This window comes from Pagrus major, chromosome 9 (genome assembly GCF_040436345.1).
Source record: "Pagrus major chromosome 9, Pma_NU_1.0".
Classification (NCBI taxonomy): domain Eukaryota; kingdom Metazoa; phylum Chordata; class Actinopteri; order Spariformes; family Sparidae; genus Pagrus; species Pagrus major.
The window spans coordinates 29,641,425-29,663,401 of record NC_133223.1 but is presented as its reverse complement, the minus strand read 5'-3'; the positions used below and the strand labels follow the sequence as shown (position 1 = coordinate 29,663,401).

The 21,977-nt window shown below is 42.9% G+C and overlaps 1 protein-coding gene across 1 annotated transcript; it reads right to left on the bottom strand.

The window, feature by feature from the left end:
- Nucleotides 1-468: 468 nt before the first annotated feature.
- LOC141002730 (insulin-like growth factor-binding protein 2-B) lies at nucleotides 469-21,878 on the bottom strand. Its single transcript, XM_073474117.1, has 5 exons — nucleotides 21,464-21,878; nucleotides 11,498-11,643; nucleotides 11,302-11,346; nucleotides 6,747-6,887; nucleotides 469-2,203 (listed from the first exon to the last, which is right to left on the bottom strand). Exons 1-5 carry the CDS (start codon nucleotides 21,822-21,824, stop codon nucleotides 2,048-2,050), a joined length of 849 nt encoding a protein of 282 aa, XP_073330218.1. The 5' UTR covers nucleotides 21,825-21,878; the 3' UTR covers nucleotides 469-2,047.
- Nucleotides 21,879-21,977: the final 99 nt, after the last annotated feature.

Sequence of the window (21,977 nt, the reverse complement as noted above, 5' to 3'; positions counted from 1 at the left end):
CAAATGTGTGTGCGTGAGTGTCTCTGCGTGAGTTTGCATACTTGGGTTGGTTTATTCATAGACACCTTTAGCCACTTAGTATCCCATTTGTCAATGTCAGCCCTCCATCCTAATCCCTCCTCATGTCAACACTTCATTAGTAACCACAGCAACACACACACACACACACACGTGCGCTCGTGCACGCTCGTGCATGCTTGCACTCACAGCGGTGATGCCACACAGCAGTTTTTTTCCAGCTTCATTACCGTAAGTGCAATTTTTCTTTTTAGTGACACTTATTTGGAGTTGACGAGTGTTAATAGAGAAACTGCTGAGAAAACAACAACAGCTCTGGATGGGTGTGGACTCACAGAAACACTTGGACGGTGACAGATTTCACTCTTAAAGTTAAAGTGGTGTGACATTTGCTTTTTCTGTGAAATGTCAAAATAAATGGCAATAAAAAGAGAACAAACTTCAGACACATTTTTCAGTGAATGTCACAGTGACAAAAGAATTTAATTAATCTACAGCTAACAGTGTAGGAAGCAAAGTTTGATATAATCAGTCAAAGTAAAACTTTTTAATTAACTGCTTTCAAAGTATTTTCCTCGTGAAAAAGGTTGTCGGCACTAAAATAGGTTACAGATTGTGCGTGCACGTCTTTGATATGTATATGTAGGAAGAAGCACCTGTAGTTCTTTCATCTCAACTCCAGAAAACTTGAGGCTTGTCTGTGAAGGAGTTCGGTGGGGATCCAGTTACTGAGCCTGAATGTGAGGCATTCAAAAGCCTTCGACACACAGTCGCATGTCAACTCATTCATGGGTGAATATAATATATAAAGTATGTTGATGTAACAGTGGCAGCCAACAACTGTAGTCCCATTAGCCTCGCTTTGTTTTCAGCCAGATATCTCTGATAAACCAACTGTACGCTATCTGCAGCGAGTTAGCGATTTGCTCATGAACACATAGTCGAGCTTTTAGCGGCTAAAGAAGCAGATATTTTTCTAAAGGAGTTGGTGGAGATGAAAAAGTGAATATCAACGCCTCCTCATACCTAAAGGACTCCCAAAACGACATATAGTCAACTGTACATGACCCATGGCGAGTACAAGTGACAGGAGTACTGGACCTTTGCTCTACCTGACCTTCACTGTCACGTGGTTAATGTGAAATGATTGAAGCTTGGTTAGGTTTGATCGCACAAAATGCAAATTTCTACAAAATGTTGCTTTAAAGGTCCAGTGTGTAGAATTTAGGAGACTCTATCGGCAGGAATGGGTTATTATACTCATGATTATATTTTCATTTGTGTACAAATCCTCTGTAAATAAAAATCATTGTGTTTTTGTTACCTTAAAATGAGCCCTCTATATCTACAGAGGGAGCCGGTCCTGTTCTGTGGAGTCTGTCCTGCTTTGTACAGTAGCCAGGAGTGGACATACCAAACACTGGCTCTTGGGAGGGCCTTTTTCGTGTTGTTAGCGGCCACCGTAGAGGAGCTTTAGAGGGTATTTTATTTGTTGTTGTTCCAGCACACTACTCCTTTAAGTTACGTAACATACATGACATTGGTTAAATCTTTTGGGTTCACACGGGACATGAACAGCCGTCTCCCGGGATGAAAGACTTCATGTCGCTCTTTATACTACTTCACCTGACTTCCTCCTTTGCTCCCATCATAATTACAATGGCCACTAGAGGTCGCCATCCAACAATAAATGTAAATATGTTCATGACAAGGTATACGGCCGTTTTGGACTCAAGGCCTGAAACTAAATGCTAATTTTGTTCCGTGGCTGATGGGATGGGAGGTTGTTTGCTGACACGTTCACCATAAGGTAACACGTCAAATGTTTACAGCTTGTTCTGCTGCCCCCAAGTGGCAAAACAAATCATATTATACATATTTTTAAGTGGACAGTTTCTTAAAAAGACAAAGATTACAGATAAAGGGACTAACTACATGTAAATCAAAAAAACGTTATAATGGAAAAATCCTCCGTGGTTGTTAATTTTGAAGAAAACCTCCAAGCTGTCATACAAAGTGCTGCACAGTGTTAGTGAGACGCTGCCGTGGGCATCGCTCTGAGCTCATCGTGGAACTGGTTACAGTTGGGGTCCCCTCTGACTTTGGGCGAAGCTGGAATCTGGACCCCGGTTAAGGGGTTAACACACCAGCACTCGCCCCGCTGGCCGTGGGTGGACATGTTGCACTGGAGAGAGGGAAGAAAAACACAAACTAGACAAGTTGGAAAACACTGGAAAAAAGAGGGAGGGGTAAAAGATGCACAGTGGGAAGTAGGGGGTGGGTTAATGAAGCATGGCATACGGTGGCTTGAGATGTGTGTGTGTGTATGTGTGTGTGTGTGTGTGCACGTATGTGTACTGGTGGATCTTCTGGTGGCGGGGGGCCATTGGATGAGAGTGAGGGCCATGGTTTCGGGTGGGACAACACTCGCCCAATAACAATCCATCCTCAGGTCATGCCCCCTACTCGCAGCCACACATGCCATCACACACACACACACACACACACACACACACACACACACACACACACACACACACACACACACACACACACAGAGGCATGCCAGTAGACCCCCCCTCCCCTCCCCTGCAGAGCCCCCCTCTACTCAGAAATGAGGTCGTAATTGAAGTGGACACAGTTTACGCCGCGCACGCGGGGCGGCCGCGGAGGGGACGGCGAAAAGAATGAAGAGCTGGGGGGAAAGAAAAGACTTTCCATTTTCTTCCTTGGATGAGAAAGAACAAAAAAAGTGACAGTTACAGTAATTACCCCGCGACAAGGAGGGACAACTCCAAAAGGAAGCCGAGTGTTGAGGAGGTACAGTGTTCCTCCCTGGGAACCAAGGACTCCAGTCCGAAACAATGCTGTTGTTTGTGACCAGTGATGAAAATTGGCTGAGTGGTTGAGAGCCCTGCTTTAGGAAACTGTGGCGCCTATTCAAATCTTCTTTTCTGCTCTACTATCCTCGTAAGAAAACACTGGATATGTGACCTTGTTTGTCCTCCTCTGTCTGATTTCTATGGATGAGCAGAATTCAAATTCAAGCCCCCGGTCGGAAGCACAGTTCGTTCCTCGGCTTAACAAAAGTCTTCCCATGAAGTACGCCAAACAGTTTTTATTGCCTTGTAACCTTGAGCTCAGAAGCTGTTGCCTCACTCACGATGACAACATCTCCACGCGCGTGTGTGTGAGCGTGTGTGTAAGGGCAGAGTGTTGAGGAAGACGAGTGTGTGTGTGTGTGTGTGAGTTTATATAAAAAAAAGGGTGAGGTGGGCTAGCTGTGGGGAGAGTGGTGGCAGGTGGGAGTGAGGGGGAGTGTGTGTGTGTGTGTGTGTGTGTGTGTGTGTGTGTGCGCGCGCGTGTGTGTGTGTGCGCATCTCTGACACACACGCACACACACACACATACACACACACACAGAGTGATTTTCAAGAGGAACAGACGGAGAAGGATGGAAAACTTGTCATCAAGTTGGATCGAACTAAAGCGCATCACACATTCAGGCACAATAATGTTCACTGACATTTACGAGCAGGGAATATTCTGTTTTTTCGCTCCCGAATATTCATTTGTTCAACCACCTTCATGATAAAGGTCAGCTCTGTGGCTGTTGGCTATGTGTACAACGGATCCATGAAAACACACAAAACCAGCTGTAATTAGCAAGTGGTAAGGTGGTAAGAGGCCCACTTGAGACGCATATTCTGTACGGACTGTATATGCGTCCAAATAATGCTCCTAAAACTTGAATATCCACATGTTGCACGTCTTATTCAGGAAATGCTTCATTCAGAACGAGGCCCCGTGCTGTTTACATGACCGGTATCAAATTTGGAATATTGTTTATATTCAGAATAATAGTGTAATATTAGTTAGCTCGCAAAGCGTAGTCATTGATACTGATCGCAACATAAGCTTTTAGCAACCCAGTCGCTAAAAAATATCCTTTATGCCACCACAAACACAGTGTCATGCTTACAAATGTGAAAACCGTGGTCCCTTGGCAAAAGATTTCCACTGGTGTCACGCTTACAAATTGTGAAACACAGTCTTGAACTGTTTCAGAAAAGATCAAGTTTTGGTTCCCACAAACACAGCTGGAGATGTCCTGACTTCCTGTCATAAGTATCCATTTTTATGTTGCCACAAACGTGGCTGGAAATTGTCCCATCTCGCCACAAACACAGCTGGGGATTTCCTGACTTCCCATCAAAAACATCCTGTTTTGGTTCCCTCAAACACAGCTGGAGATGTCCTAAAGTCTCGACTCCTCAACGTGGAAACGTGGCTGGAAAATTGTCCCAACATAGCGTTAAAAACACCTGGTTTTATCACCACAAACACAGCTGGGGATGTCCTGACTTCCAGTCAAAAATATAATTTTTGGTTGCTTTATTTGTGCTTTAAACTGCCATGGTCCCATGTAAAAAATCCAGTAGTTTTTGCTCTTATAAATGAAACACAGCCTTAAACTTCGGTCACTAGACTGCGAGCCTTGTCGACTGAAATGTTAGTATGGTACGTGGCCTATTTCACCGGTTTGCAGGACCTTTAAAATGCCAACATTTTATTCTGGCGACTGTTTTCCATCATCAAGGCCGGTGGTCACGATAATCCAGCCTACAACACCTACCAGCATCATTCGAAACAAGGTTACAAGGTAGATTTAGTATCATTCTCTAAAACATAAGGGTTTAACAAATACAACTACTGTATGTCTGAGTCCTTTGTGCTACTTCAACATAAGCCTCTCAATCTGAATCCCTCAAACATGTCACAACCCTGCCCAAGAGCCTGAACGAGTGATGTCACAGCAGGTGTCTTGGCTTTGACAGTGGGTGGAAAACACCTGCTGTGACATCACTGATCGGGGTGTGGCCAGTGTTGCGAAAGAGTCCACCCACGGAGAGTTTTGTGCCGAGCATTTCAGTGTTAATTGTTGATATGGAAACAACCATGATCTGAGTTGAATAATGGAATTTGGATTACAGTATCAGGAGCCAAATTCAGCCAAACCACCGACTCTCTTCTTATTACAGAGGCAGTGTCTTTTTTTATTTTATAGACATTTCCCTAAAAGTCTGCCTGACATTCTGTGCCTGGTATCTTTGGAGACTTAAGTTTCCAAAACATGACCCTTAAGAAGTTATAATATCTTAAATAATTTGGAAAATATAAAGGACAGTACTTGTGGAGAGCAGAATTATTAAAGGAAAAAGACAGAAGACGAAGAAGAAGACGAAGAAGAAGAAGAAGAAGACGAAGAAAAAGCAGAAGAAGATGAAGAAGAAAAGAAGACGAAGAAGAAAAAGAAAAAGAAGACGACGAAGAAGAAGAAGAAGACGAAAAAGCAGAAGAAGAAGAAGAAGAAGAAGTAGAAGAAGAAGAATCTCTGTTTATCACTAGCCCTCTGCAGTTAACTCATCCTTGAGCAGCAGTGCGAAGCCAGCTCCAGGTCCGAACCAGTGCCTCGGTCAAGTTCACTGACCTGAGAATTAACCTAATACACAGTTCATGTTTTGATCCGCACACTCTTGAACTGTATTAGATAAATGAACAGGCAACATTTTGACCCAAATGGGCATGGCCGATTAACCAACTAGAAGGCCCTGGGGCAGGAGATGGCCCCCGTTCCTCCCTTTAAAACTGGATTAAATCACAGTGACCCTCTTTAGGTCAAGGGGGCCTCGAGATGTGGCAATAAAGCACGACACCGCGGGGGAAAAGGTCGCTACGCACGCAAGGTTTTATCAGACGAAGGACTAAAAGTCGAGACATGTATCGGCACAAAATTGATGACATAATCCAACAGCTGCTCATTGTAAAAAATGCTTGGCTACGTGCGTTAAGATTACACTGGTGCTGAGAAGGCAGTGGGGTTAAATGATGTGAGGAGTGTGTAAACTGGCTTCCTCGACGTGAAGCTGTTTGGATTTTATGTCCTCAAGAGTGCAATGTTCTCCCAATACTCAACATAGATTCTGATATCAAGCCATTCTTGTAAACCTCTTCACTTATAAGTCATTTCCTTACAAGTATTAAAAAGTATTTACTATATCTTGGATGTTTTTTATTTGTTGAAGTGTTTCCCAGTCTTGTCCGGCTGCTCTGGTTACATTTCTTCCATTTTGAGCTGATTTTTCCTCCCTTTATGATCCCGCTGATCAGTCAGTGTGGTCTATTGATTTCCTTTACAGCCCCATGTACTTATAACATGACATCTATAACAAGCCCCAGTTAAAAGTGTGTTGCTCAGTATCTTTGGCCACGATGTTGCATCCTGTTTCAGCCCAATTACGAGGATAAAATGTTGGATATTTTGGGCGATTGGGTTGCTAAAGGCGGCATTTTTGATAGGAAGTCAGGGTGTCAGGGCCCAAAACAAGATATTTTTGATGGGAAGTCTCTATTTGTGGCGATGAAACCGGGTGTTTTTAACGAGACTTTAGGACAATTTCCAGCCATGTTTGTGGCAACATAAACATGGATACGTATGACAGGAAGTCAGGTCATCTCCAGCTGTGTTTGTGGGAACCAAAACAAGTATTTTAAGCTAAAACATGATCTTTTCCTAAGCCTAACACCGTTTTTAGGGCCTAAACCTAACCGGAGTATAAGGACAGCGTTATCAAGATATAAATGAAAATTCAACCAATAAACCAACATAAAGAAACATCACGTTTCAACATGGTCTCCTTGGTTTACAGAGTGTGTCCATGGCTCACCTGTTTCAGGTTGTACAGTCCGTGTTTGTCACAGTTTGGAAACTTGAGCCCGTAAAGGTTCTCCAGCGGGCCTCTGTTATCCTCAGAGGTCATTTTGGAAATCTCCTCCAAGACCTTGTCCAGCTCCTGCTCACAGGCGCTCTGAAAGGACGAGCGAAGAGAACATTATTCATAAAAATAATAATTATGGCAATAACTATTTAGCACTTATGGGAGCAGACGTACAGATACATTTACATTTCAAAAAAAAGAAACAGAGACATTCATATAAAATGACTAGAGGACAGGTTTGACTTGAGTTTGAGGCAGAGAAATGTTCTCTGTCCAAGAAAAAGAATGGCGAAACAAAATCCCTCTGTGTGTCTTGTAAAAATGTCACAAATACACACATTTACAGCGAACTTCTTTTACGAGGTGCAGTTCGGCAAGCAGCGAGTTCAGCCAATATTATTGATGCGAGTCTGGTGGAGTGGAACATGAGTGTCGAGGCTGCTTTACTCAGCAGGTGGCCATGACCACACACACACACACACACACACACACACACACACAAATACACCTACAGAAATGCCGTGCACACTCTTCCTCCTGTTGCATGCATGTGCGCACACACACATTTACCATGTATTCACGTGTACATGCATGCGGTACACACACACGCATTTGACTGCACACACAGTGAGTGTATCAGGCTGCAGTGGGATCAAAGGGTCCAGTCTTATGATTAGTTGGCTGAGGATGAGAGAGAAGGGCAGGAGGAGGCGCAGTCTGCCATGAACCTTATCACACATCTGAACATATGGATGAAAAGTACTCTTTCTTTCTCTCTGGCTCTCTCTCACACTTGCTCTTACAGCCTTTGACTCGTCTCTCTCTCTTTCATAATGAAGACGTATAAACTGACACCTCGGTTTTACTGCTGCCTCTCTGCCCTTACATACCAATACGTTCATGCCATTTCACGACACACAATACACAGGCTAATTACAGCAACCGATAAACACTTACATATTGTCTTCTCTCCAGGTTGGCCCAGAGAGGTCCTTTCACATTCTGACAACACTGTGAGAAATTGGGAGCAAAATCCACAGTCGTCGCTCCCAAACAGAAAAAAAGGCGGGTGAAGCTGATATGAGGTGTCAGCGCTGTTAGCTAAATCAAGTGGGAATCTTTTGAAGTCACAATCCTTTAAGAACATTTTTTCTCTCTTTGTGTTTCCACACAGTGTTTCTGTACAGCGTGTACAGCACCAGTCAAAAGTTTGGACACACGTTCTCCTTCGTAATGGGAAATTTTTTTTGCACATAACGAGGAAGACCTGTGGCTTTTGTTCCAAATTTCCAAATAGTCAGATCATACTTCACAAGCCTCTTCAGTGAACAGCCATTTTGAGACAGGGAATATTGTTTGCTCATATTCTTGTTTTGTAATATTCAAGGTGAAATAATTCAAGCAGCAGAGAAGCAGAGATGCTGCCTGGCCATATGAAGTGCAAGGACGACGACAGAGAACTGCAGACTGCTGTCGTTGGCCCGTTAACCATGCTTGCTCCCTGCAGTTTATGCTTACATTTTCAGCAACATGCAAATACACTTATGTCTGTCGTAATCAGGTCTGGTACAGGTCAGACCAGATCTTGCTGGGTCAGAAGAAGAATTAGCATGAGGCGGGTTATGAGCAGAAACTGCGAGAGCTAGCGTGGCTTGTGGGCTAACATCAGCGTTCTACAAAGCTCAGTACATTACCACATTATTCTCTGCTGCTCATATGCAGGTTATATTGTATTATTCTGAAATGCATAAACAAGGATACACAGTATTTCCTGAACTAAAGGCCAAGCGGCAAGCTCACTTCCTTTTAACTTCACAACTCATCAGATATCACACAGCTCCCTTTGGTGCCACAAAAGGCCTTAAACTTAACCTAAAACTTAAACTACCCCCTGAGGTTTTCTGTTTCAATGACAATGGCACCCACGTTCGAAAAAAAACATCATGAAAGTGCCCTCTTTAGATAGATAAAACATGATGAAGTGCCCTGCAGGGTGCGCTTCCCGTGCACAAAACTTGCTGAAGTATCCTCTGGGGTAAAAACGTCTCACGACTGTCTACGTGCTGGTGCCCTTCTTATTTTTTTCGCCCCTGCCCATCAGAAATCCTGGGTACGCCACTGTTGCATGAGACTACGTAGACTACATTACTTACAGACCAAAGTAAAGGAATTACAGGGTCTGAGTGTGAATACACTAATATTAACGTGATGCAAACTGATTGTTTATATATTTGAGGTATAAGGATAATAAGTCCGACACGACCTCCAGCTCCGACAGCATCTTGTGTACAGTATTTCACCTCTCCTGACCACCCACAACGAAGTGCATCCATGCTTGACACCAGCTGTCTGAAGTTCCTCCCCCTGACCAGCTGCACGACTCCTTTTTCCTGCATTCCCTTTTGTTCCTTCTAATGATCTCCACAATTGTTTTGTACCCTCCCGCTTATGAATTTTTTGTTTTATTTTGTTTTGTTTTGCTGCGAGCGAGTGAGCGAGTTAAGTGAGGGAGAAAATGAGCAAAATGCGCATAATTGTTTGCCGTGTTGTGACATATACGGGCCTCCACATGCTTAATCCCCCAGGGCCCAAGCTCATTTACATGAAACATAAAGAAATATACATGTTTGTACGCCGCCCCATTAAGGGTTTTCTAGGAACTGTTTTTAATCTTTTTTTTCAGGGTGTTGAGTGAGTGGTGAAGAATGGCGGCGCGGAGGGGTGAAATCTATAGAATGCACTAAACTGCCAACACACATTCCTCTGTGGAGAGAAAAACAATATCACTTTTCATCACGATGACGCTCATTATGAGCAATTATCGAAGCTAAATGAAGCTCGTGGTGGGTCTCATTCAAAGAATGGAAATGCATCAATAAATCCATTGAAGTTTTGCTAAAAATACTCTAAAATTGGAAGGACATCAACAGTTCAGCCTAAAAATAAGAGTTTCAAAAACAAGGCCCTGCATTTACCAACAAAGATGTCTGAAAGCTAACTGCTACAGCATTTCCTGAATATAAACCGTATTATCTGATATCAGCCTTGTTGGAAATATTCTCACATTCTTGGAGAGTATCAACAAATATATTTTCACACAACAGCTCTATGAAAGCACATAAATGTGTGTTTTGTATTAATCATGTTGTGGGGATATAGAGCTGCTAACACAGTCACGTTGTGGGGACTCATCTCCCAAAAAGATCTTGTCCACACCAGATAAATCCTGAAAGTTTCTGGTTTGAACTCGGTTTCTGTTGAAGTTGGGATTATGGTCGGTCCATGTGATGTCAGTGTATGTGTGTGTATGCACGTGCGTGTGTTTGAGTGAAGGAGCGCCCAGAGGAGGGCACTACTGTACCACGGCACACAGCAGCTTGTTGACCTTTTTGTCACTGCTTGCTTCTGATAGGCAGACACGTCACTGCACTTCTGTAAGACTACACATAATATACGAGCTGCACTGATGCATCAGGGGTAAAAAAAAAAAATTCAGGGGCAATTAGGGTCCTTCGTTCATGCAAAAGAATGTACTACACTAACAATTTGTTTTGTTGGAAATATATATTTATTTTTATAATAAGGGCAAACTACCTGTGCTTCTTGATGCATGAGAAACTGCAGTTTTCAAAAATAAAAATCACTTGGTTGGATCTCTTTTTGTAAAGTGCTGCCAAACATGATAGTAAAAAAAATCATTTTTAAGGGAGACCTATTATGCTTTTTCATTTTTATACTTTCCTTCAGCATGTTTTAGGTTCTTGTGCGTGTAAACGATCTTGAAAGTTAAAAAGGTCAAAGTCCACACCAGCAGAAGCTCTTCTCTCCCACAGAAAACACTGCTCCTGAAACGCCTCATCAGTAGTCCCGCCTTTTAATTCTGTGATTTCGCGGCATCGCACTACGTCACCATATCACACGTGGTGCGTATTTTTATGCCCGTCGGCTAGTTTTGCACATTAGAATTGATTTAGCACCGCTACTCTGTTGTTGTTAGCAGTTGGGGGTCAGGCGTGTGTGAGTTGACCAATCAGAGCAGACTGGGTAATCATCAAGATTTGCCAGGATCTTAGAGCTGCCAAGTTGGACGAGCTCACCAAGGCCTTCACAACACTTCTAGCTGTAATTTTTCCAAGCGGCACTGCCTCAGGGAAACGTGTGGATGTACACATGATTGTGAGAAGAAACTGATTTCCACTCTTTGTTCTGGGTAAACCTCTGGTTTTGTTTGCAGCCCGCAAGGTTGTGCAAGAGTCACTAGGGTTCAGCCCTAATGAACTTGTTGTTGGACACAACAACAAGTGTGTTGTTGGGCCCCATGGCTTTGCTGAAAGAGAAGACGAGTCTAGATCTCAGACAAATCTGCCGGAGCGTGTGACTGCATTTTGCTACAGGTTGTGACGAGCCTGTGAAGTTGCTGGTGAGAACCTAAAGAGGTCTCGTATGATCAAAAGGCCCGTTCTCGCTCGTTTGATGCACTGGAATAAGGTTTTAATTTTATTACCTGTTGCTGGGTCACCCCTTGAGGCGCATTTTCTTGGACCGTATACTGTGGAGGAAAAGGTTGGAAACGTGGATTACATTGTTTCAACACCGGAGCGCAGAAAAAAACAATAATATGTCTCCTTTAATTAATAACTGTATGTAAGTATGTAATAACTGTCAGTGAAATACAGTAGAGGTTTTGGTTTAGTTCTGACCTGAGGCTTCTGGGTCCGACTGTCCTCTAGTTGATTGCCCTTCATCCTTCTTTGTTGCTCATTCATGTGCCTGCTGATGGCGTCCTGCCAAAACCAAGTGTTGATGAGAGGTCTTTTGGTGGGTGGATTTTCAGTCGCATGCACCTCTACAACCAAACGAACACATGAACCAATTAGGAAATCAAGTTAATCTGCAGCATCTGTACATACAATCTGTCCGGGCCTCCTCCAGAACCAGTATCAGGGATGTGTGCACTTACAAAAAGTTTTTTCTTTATCATAAGGGCTGAAAAGGATGCAGTAAACTCTCTATTGATGGGAGACATTTTATATTTTTTCTCTGATAATGATAATAATAATGATTCTCTAAATTGTGAACAACAAATCTGTGTTGAACTCAGCAGAAGGAGAGCTTGTTAGCTGTTAGCTCCCTTAGCCGCACCCTGGCAAGCTGCTTTTCCTTCCAGTTGCTAACAGCCATAGAGTTAATAGCTTACAGCCAATGGAGCTAACGCTAATAGATTCAACAGCTGAACACCATAAACGGTGAACTGCAGCTTAATTTGACAAAACCAGTTGACAGTAGATAAATGTACTAAAGGACTGAGTATAGTTCGGAGATAGAAGTACTTTGAATGCTAATACTTGTAAGATGTTCGACTATGGGACAGTTTATCACTTCAGGACAGTTAACATTGCTGGAAGATGGTGAAAAAAGTAACACATAACATTAATAAATTGTCTATACACAAAGTCATATGTTTCAGTAAATCGTAAACAGTCTGAGTAATACAGCTCCTCAAAGCTAATTCAGCCTTTCTTCTGTGTGTTCTCAGAAATGCTTCATCTCATCTGTGTCCTGTCTCTTAGGTATGCAGTTAATGGACAGATGTTAAACACGCACACACTCACCATCTCCGCTGCTTTCCAACAAACACACATTCATCTACATTTATCTATTCTTTAATCACGCGCTGCTATTAAAAGCCAGCATTTTTTCTAATGACAGGCCCTTTTACAAGTCATCTTAATCCTGGAATTAGAAGACAAAGTCATTCTGTGTCCTCGAGGCATCCTGTGTCCCTCATACCTCATGGTACTAATTCTATGCTGGACGGTCAGGCGTCGCAATGGCTGTAATTACTGCGGCGACAGTGCGAACAGACCCGCCAACATCTTTTTCTGTGAACCAGCAGAAAGTGCTACATCCATCCAGCCCTCCGAGGCTTGTGAGGGTCATGACGCAGTTTGAACAGGTCTCTTCTGAGCTCTCGGGTCACTCGGAGTGTGTTTCCTGCTGCTTTTTATACCAGAGCATGTTCATAATTTGTTGGAGACAGTCAAGACGAAACACAAATAACAAGCTAACAAGTTAATTCAGAACAGACGTATGAATACAGAGCACCGCGTCCTGCAAAATGAAATCTGTCTGTGCTGCTGATACCTGTGGTTGCAGAACACAAAAACATGGCGGGGGTTAACACTTACCAACACAGTCACAGTCATCACAGACATAATGGTCTGAGATCGTCTGACACATTTCAACAGGAAACCTGAGACGAAAGTGGCGACTGAATTAAAGAGCTGAGCACGACTTCTAGTCACTGGTGGTGAGTCCAGACTCGTGAGGAGGCAACACTGATGAAGGCTTTTCATGCTGAGTAAGGATTTTTTTTTTTTCTGGGCACCTAACCTACCTGCCAGAGGCTGTGTGTGTGAGAGGCTGTGTGTGTGAGAGAGAGTGTGTGTGTGTGTGTGTGTGTGTGTGTGTGTGTGTGTGTGTGTGTATGTGTCTGTAATTAGCGCTGTAAAAACAGGAGTAGAGCGCTGAAGTTGTAAATCATGCCTGAGAGGGGAAGGCCCCCCCAGTGAATCCTCAAGAGCTCCTGACACACTGTCTGAAATGTTTCTGTGCGTGTTCACGTGTGTCCGTGCACATACATGATCGTACACAAGTGTAAAAATGAAGTGCGGCCTTGTCTTACCAGTTACAGTCAGGGACCTCTCTCTCTTCTTTATTAAAATGCTTCCTAGTGACCAGGGTTCACAAGGTTGTGGCCTCAGAGGTCAAGATATGACGCTGCCTGCAGGTCGTAGATAGTGTCGGGTTTATAGAGGTTGTAGTATTTAAGGTTACTTGTTAACTGTGGTTGGATGTTGGGATTCCCAGTGAGGTTTCTTTGTTTTGCAGATACTGGGTGTTGCTGCCAGGTGGAGCTGGGAGGGTCGCCTGCTCATACCTGCCCATCTGGGTTGGGCTTCCAGAAAGGGGTAAAGGACTACCTTTCCGGGAGTGTCACTCCCTTCTCAGTTGGCCCTTCTGTATCCACCGCAGCCTTTTTCATCTTTGTTTGGTTTGCTGCACCAGTCAACACGCATCACACCATATTTTTACTCACCCATACACTGCCAACAAGACTGATTTCACTCTCCTACCAGTTGGTTTGTATGTAGTTGGCCTCCATTTTTGTGTTTGAGCCACTAACTTTGTTCTAGAAGTTGAAGACAGTAGAAATTGTGACAGTAAATTTTAGCACTTGTACGATCACAGCCAATCAGAAGAGTGCCCATTCATGATGTAGATTTGAAGTTATTTCTCCTGAATAAAGCAAACTTTTATGTGCTGGTGACACTATGTGTAAAGACGGGATCGCCAAAGGTTTTTAGGATTCACCCTTCATTGTCTGTACCAACGTCATGACAATCCATGCAATAGCTGTCGGGACATTTCATAAAAAACAACAAACTTCAACGTCATGGTGGTGCTGGAGGAGAAGTTGAGGTATCCACAAAGTCTGTGGGACCACGACTGTCTCAGTCAGAAGGGATATCTTACTCTGGACCAAATTGGTGGATTGAGCAGATGTTGCCACCTCCAGATCTTTAACTCCAGTAGATCATAGACTTTGCAAAAGAAAGGCAACAAGACCTCAATGTCTCAGAATTTAAATAATATTCACCACAGTGAGTGAGTAATGAATACAAGTCATAAATTCCTACCTCTAGCAGAGATCACAAGCTCAGGGTTTTGGTTCAAGTTATGTTACAGCTCAAGTCGATAGATAGTTGATTATTGAGTGAAATACTGATGTTTTGGGTTGGACCAAAGTGGTAGTATTTGACATCTTTGGAGCCTTTGCTCTAGATTTGCTTCCCCTGGTATTTGCTACAACGCTGCATTGACATTTATGTCTCAGAAGTTGACATTCAGGGATGTTAAAAAGCAATCTGAAGTGCAGCTACAGGCAGCTAGAGGTGTAAAAATTCCATCTTATTTCTGAAGTAGCGTTTAAGAGCTTATTTTCTATAGACACTTACCGTATAGGAACCCATGACAGCATGTTCCAGGGAGAAAAAGAAAACAGCACGTCTTTAGCCAACAGCTGTCATCTAAATACTGTGTTGTTGATTCTGTGTTCAGTGCCATAGAAACTACCTGTCTCGAGCTGTTCAGAGTGTTGGCTTTAGGTATTGCCTTTGAGCAATGCTTTCACAATTCTCTCATAGCACAGAATGAGTAATGTCTTTCCAGAGTTGCTTAGCATTAATGCATTAGCCCTGTTATCGTATACAGTGGAGCTGTGTCTCAAAAAACTTCACTGTGGCCTCCGCTGCCAAGAAAGTGGCCTTACAGTACTTCAAACCATTGTCAGTGTAAATTGGTTCCCTCTCGAGGCTCGGCCACTTCAAACGCTTTACAGCTGGAAAACGGACAGAAAGAAATTGAATAATGAAGAAGGCTTTGCTTCGCCAGAGGTCCCCTTCAAACCTTTTACGGTTAGCTAGTGCTTTCAACTCTCGACGCTGCTATGCTTCCATGTGGCCATGTGTGTCATCCTAACCAAATGAAGTCGCCTTTGTAGTTTAAAGGGGAAAGCTGTGGCCAATTGGCGCTCCTACAGGCTTTGTCAGACTTAAAAGACAATAAGTGCAGTACAAGGTCAAGGTCATTTTCTCTTAAAACTTAAAAAAACATATGCTTTCTTCCATCAGGCTCTCACAGTGTAGACACTAAATGCCACAATGTATTTCTATTCTTTGTATGTTGCTGCATGCGGAGTCTCACTATTGACAACGGAAACTAACTTTTCTGGTTAGTTCTGGTTGACTCTCACCACTCTCATCAACCCTGTTTCCAGGCAGCTATTTCAGATAACACCCTGATAAACCCAGATTACGCTACTGCCCAGACAATTTTAGCAACTAGCTGGTGAACATAACGGAGCATTTAGCAGATAAAGAGACTGATGATGGTTGGTGGAGACCAAAACAGAGCTAAAATGGAGAGTGGATACTGGACTTTTACCAGATTTACCAGGTGGCCAGGAATACGACTCCATCTAAATGGTAAAGAGCGATAATATTATTGCTCTGCTTACTTTCTAAGGTCAAAATATGTCAGTGTTGTGTTAACGTCTTGTTGTGATGCCCACTGGTGCCCACAAGTCAATTAATGCTGCAAAATAGTGTTTTATACTTTCATTAAGATATAGATTTCCTTACCTTTAGTAAGGTAAGATAATCATGATGGCCTCTTTTAGAGACTTCCAGTTTTATATAAATAATCTTTCCATTAATGATGCATCAACATGGATGCAGAATTTTAAAGTTTTAGTACTGTGCTCAGAACGGAGCTAATATTAACTATACTGGAAAGTTTAATCTATAACGGTACATTATGATCAGTAAAAATGAAAACTGGTAAAGAAGTGGAGTTTAAAGTTCTTTCTGAAAATGTAATTGTGTGTCTAAAGTGTAGAAGTGGTAGTTTAAATATTTATTAAAGTACAAGTGAATTAAAACTATACTTAGTAAATGCTGTTAGCCGTTTGTGATGTAACTTTTCAGCATGAACTTATTTAGGATCAGCACAAAGAAGGGAGGGATTCCTATTTACACCTGAGGGGGAGTTTTCTCAGAATTGCAGGCACCGACATGCAGCTCCCACCCAGAGTGATCTCTTCTGGCTTCACCTTTTCCTGTGGATGTGTGCCACACACACACACACACACACACACACACACACACACACACATCTACATAGAGTAATTAAAGACCTGAGAGAGGGAGCATGTCTCAGCAGAGGATCACCTGCAGGGCAAGAAGGGCAGTCCTGGACCACCGACAACACAAGAAACAAGGAAAGTGCAAAGAAAAGAAAGAATATAGGACAGTGGCTTCCTATTGGCTGGAGAAGGGGGTTTGTCAGTTGAGGATTGGTGGTCTGCATATTGGGCACAGAACGCACACATGCCCCTCTATTATCACGGTGGTGAGTTGGACTTTAAATCGTGACGTTCAGATCAGTCCCGTGTGTTTGTACTTCCTAGATATAACTGGGCTGAGTGTAACTAAGCTGTGTGCAAAGACAGACACATTTCTGTAAAGCTCCTCAGAGGCTGTGGACTGTGCACGTCGCACATTTGAACTTTAAAAAGTTGCTTTAACACGGCTCTCATTCCTTGATTCCATGGTAACAGCACATGATCAACATAATAAAAAATAACTCCAGTAAGGCCAGGCTCACTGAGCTTGTTACAGAGGTATTTTCAACGTAATTCTGGCTCCTAATTTTTCATATTTCCCTTGTTGCTTTTACACTGCAGACACTTTGACATGGCACAGTAGGAAAAATCACAGGTAAATAATACAGTTAATGGATGATTTTTTTATTTAGCTGCTTCACTTTCATGGTCCCTGGCATCGTGCACGCTGGCTCACTGCCTTGACTTACTGGGACAACCTCACGGCAACGAAGCGATCATTAATGTTATTAATGTGCTTTTCCTACTATGACAAGTCAGAATGTTGCTGTGAAAAAGACTTATTACAGATCTTGTTCTTGATATAATGTTAAAAAACAAAAAACAAACAGGAAGTTTACAGGATATCTGTGCGAAAAAGCTGTTATCTGTGTTTCTATTTTGGGAAGATCCTGTCTGCAACTACTGTGTGAGAGCACATAGTCCATCATTCAGACGGCTGCAAGTACACATATAATTTCCCTCCCTTACAGACAGTGGACCTACCCTGATGTGTAAAAGGAAACTATGTATCTGTTCATTTATTGAAAATGCATTTAGGACATCATTGTCACTGTTCTCCTTGTTTCAAGTGGTGGTTATATTCGATTCTGACCAATTAAAGTTCCCAGTCAAGTGTTTTATTGCTCCATATCTCACCTGTACTGTACGTTGGCAAAAAAGTAGGTGAGTTTCCAGAAAAAAGGATTTAAAATAAAGTTCATGCCTCATCCTGCACTCGAGTATACTGATTTTTTTGTTAATGTGTTTCTGGGGAGGAGGCCTCAGATTACTGTGCAAAAATACAACTTTATAACGTTCATTCACTGATTTGGGTGAAACTTGATCATATGCTGTGGAGAAATGTTATGTTTTACGTCTGCTCAGCCATTACTTTGGATAGATAAGCTTTTCTTGTTGCTAAAGTAACTGCTAACTACTGCAGGCTCCTAATGAAAACCTCCAGATTGGGGCCGTGAGTAGCAGGCGAGAACAATGGAGGCCAGTCCCAAGGCGATTTATGGAGAGCTCTGACAGAGATACAGGTTGCTTTGTTGCTAAAAATCTCCACTAAGTGAGCGTTACGTGGTTAGCTCAGTCAGCCTTGCAGCTAAGTCAGTGTTTCTATTTGCAGACTCAACCCAGGGGTGCCAGGAGCCAAATCTGGCGTCTTCTGGGAGGCTGTGTTGTTACACACCCGGTGTTCACTGGGAGCTGCAAGTCCAGGCAAAGTTAGCAGGCCGCTAGCACTAATGGTGAGTGGTGGTGGTGGTTGTGGCTGGGGGCTCGTGGTAACGCACAGCGCTAATGGCGACTGTAAACACTTGTTTCTACAGGAAACAAACTATGCTGAAGTTCACAGCACTCTACCAGCGGTTTTATTTAATCCCTATGGTTATTTAAGGCCTCCGGAGCAACTCTCATCCTCACCAATATATTGGAGTAATTAAATGTACAAAGTGCTGCTGGAAGTACTGGATACCAGCTTTTCAAGTGCGTTAAAACAACACAGAGCTGTGCTGAACAAAGAGCATGCATTGCTCAACAGAGCTTCCCTGTATAAATGCTGAAATACTGATGGGTAACACAAATATTGTTGCGTAATGATGCGTCCACTGACAGTCACTGACAGATGCTCCACACCTGCCCGGAGAGACAGTGAAGTCATCTTCTTTGTCCGGGATTCAAACGCAGAGAAACTGATTCACATGGAGACTGACTGAAACCTTTGTAGACTACGACTGAGAGAACATTTCCAAGTCGACTCCCATTGCAAAAATACTTAAAGTGGAAACAGTGAAGATGATGTGCCACTTCTAATATTACACACGGTTGGATTGGAAGAATTCAAACCATGGATTTAAAACATCAGCGTTGCTGTTTTCTGTTCAAAAAGTCCTGTTGCTGCAAGTGTGGAGGAGCAGGAGACGCAGAGGCATGCCACGTTAATGACATCAGCAGTTTGAAAGGGCAACTTCATGTCAAAGTTGAACATCAGACAAAGCTGGAGTGGTTTATTTGAACTCTGAGGTCGTCATGCTGTTTACTCCAGGTGAGAATGATGCCATTTAAACTCAGGATTACGCCACAATACCATAACAAAATGGAAATCTCTGATCTCTTTGAAGGGAGCAGCAGTGTGGTTGTTAAGAAGTGCGAATGCAATCTCAACCGACTATATGAAACGACCCCGAAATGTGCATTTTAATGGGTACAAAGGAGACAGATGTTGACATCTGATAGCCCGCAGTCGCTCATGCTTGAAAAGCCAACCATAACAGAGTGAACCGAGGGCAAACCGCAGTCTGATCTGATGCTCATTTTCAGCTTTTCCTTTATGTCTTCTAAATGGTTTGAGCACCGAAGACGGTAAATCACAGCAGAGAGCGCAGACAAAGTCCATCACGCCTAGCTAAAGTTACAGGCTCTGGAATGGGGTTTGTTTTTACTACCCTCTCCCAACAAAACCTCGAAGAGTCCTGAAGAAATCACCTCCGTTGAGTCTTTTATTGTGTGAGAACATTTCAGTCCAAGAAATTATCAGATGCATTCCTCGGAGAGTTCACCAAAGATACACGATCATATAAAAGAAGAGCTCGATTGCGAAATTGATTACCGTGGAGATCTGCAATGTTCCCGATACCACTCTGAAGAGCTTCTAGTGGGTGCATCTTCCATATTTCAAAAATTGCTTTTATGTTTTTAACTTTAAATGTGCATTAAATCACTTTTCCTGAAGTCCCGTAAACAATAGCGTACATCAAAATAAGACTCCCAATACGAGAGCTGTGCGGATATGTGGGTTACAGACATGTTAAGGGTTCACCCGAGGGATAAAGCTTGTTTGCACTCACAGATGTTGGCCTGCCACTGCTTGCCAAACACAGTGCATATGTCAAAATTCATTTTCAGGAATCAATGGTGACCCTTTGTCCCCCTGTAACTGTAATGTGGGAGAGAACAGGCTTGACATTTCTCTGTCTCTGCAGGATTTCTGGGTTATTTATCTTGGGTCGTTATTGTGACCGAATACGTTTGATGTAGATGTGGTTTTTCTGATATAAGAAGAGTCCTGCAGAGAGAATATTGTTTTTGCTTCTCCATTAAAACTTCTTCACTTTGAGCTAGTGGTTTTGATGTCGTGCCCCTCAGGTATGATGAAACTGGCTGGCTGAGTGATGCTGGCACGCTTGAAGTATATTAATTAATATATGACACTCCCCGATGGATATTGGATGGGTTTGTATAAGGTAACAGTATGCAAGTACTTGGCAGAGGACCAGTATTATATATTAAAAAATGTAGACACCTACACATTTGCAGTAGTCCTCTTTCAATTTAAATGGGCAGTTTGTGAGATATGTCCAATATCAACAGATTGTGAAGAAACAACAGTGTTATGTTTAACATCTCATACTGAAGTTAGCATGCTAACCAGCTAGCCCCAACAAAATATCAAGAAAGGGCATATTTTGCCAACGAAAAATCAAGTCTTTAAAGTTACAGACGATAAGCGTATTGAAAACAATGCCTCTCATACAGTCAGAAAGTTGTTATTCGTCTCACAGAACCTGTAAGTAATTTCTGCTTTGTTCTGGTTCTGTGCTACATCGTAAATGTTTACTCTCTGTATTTTCCCATCATACAAAAGATCCTTTGGAAAACCACAATGATGCAGGCTCCCTAACAGGGACAGAACATTTTGTTCCTGGGACCGCAAGAGTAGATGTTATCTATTTAGTGGATAAACTGAGTGATTGCAATCTCTACTGTTAAAATAAAACAGGGAAATAAGGAAAGCAGTAATAAAAGCATTGCAACCAGTCACTGTTAATTATTTTGAAACGTTCACATCCCTTGAGAGTGATTCAAAGACGTTCTGGGGCCTGCATCTAACTTTAAATACACATTTCAACCGTTCTTTTTCATTTTTCTGACCCAACGAACAGCCATTTACATTCACGTTTTGGTCTCTTGTCTCCTCTTCCCTATCTGTGTGTTTGGGGACAACCTCTGAGCTAGAAATGGCAAGTTACCCTTACCCTGACCTGTTAGCTAACAAACGTAAACAAGCTAGCAGCTGTTATGTACCTTGTCTTTTGCGGGGCTTTAGCAAGTTTAATTTCCTCGTCTTTCTACGTGCAAAACTGCAAAATATCTGGCTCTTTAGCTGCTAAATATCACTATGCTACCCAGCTATGTTCGTTAGCTAGGTGCTAACTTCAGGTTGTAGGACGTTAGCATATTATAGGGAAGTCTGAGCCTTTTTGCTAAAAACAGCTGCCTTCCTTCTGAAAACAATGTTGATAAAAGCAGTGAGGCTGAACCAGACAGTAAACTTGCCGGCTCTGAAACCAAAACAATGAGCTGAAAGAGGCTAAATAAAAATATTCCCATCACAAGGCGCCATTTTTTACACAAAATTATTACAGGACCAACTTACCATTTGTTGCCTGGTGGTCCAGACTTGTCGTGACATCCAAGTCCACTTTTTGTCCACATCGTCCTAAACCCTGGATGAGCTGCTGCAGAGGTAATTCAGCCTCCATGCTCGGGTAGCACCTCAGGCCGCTGGAGCACCTCGGCGTGTAGACCCCGCAGAGCTCCCCCTCCTGCCTGGCACACACCGGACAGCAGCCGCAGCCCAGCTCCCTCACTATCTCTGGACACATCGTTGCGACTTTGGGACACGCAGCCAGACGCTCGGCGGTACAACTTGGACATCGGAAAGCCAAATCCCCAAGTAAGACTTTAGGTAAAGAAAGGTATGCCAACAGCAGCCCGTAGGTAAAATATATGATCATTCTCACACTTTCTAGGTTTATTAGTGACTACTGAAAGTCTGAGTGACCCTTGGACGATAACAGTTTGAACCTCATGATCCTGAAAGTCAACTGTGTGGGCAAACACTGTGATACCACTGACAGGGTCCTATCTGCTCTCATATTACCTCCTGA

What these genes read in the sequence shown, in the direction of transcription:
- LOC141002730 (XM_073474117.1), bottom strand. Translation starts at nt 21,824, where the DNA reads ATGATCATATATTTTACCTACGGGCTGCTGTTGGCATACCTTTCTTTA. An exon ending in GGACCACCAGGCAACAAATG is followed by an intron (nt 11,644 to 21,463) that starts GTAAGTTGGTCC and finishes GTTTGGTTGTAG; the next exon opens with AGGTGCATGCGACTGAAAAT. An exon ending in GACTGTACAACCTGAAACAG is followed by an intron (nt 2,204 to 6,746) that starts GTGAGCCATGGA and finishes CCCTCTCTCCAG; the next exon opens with TGCAACATGTCCACCCACGG.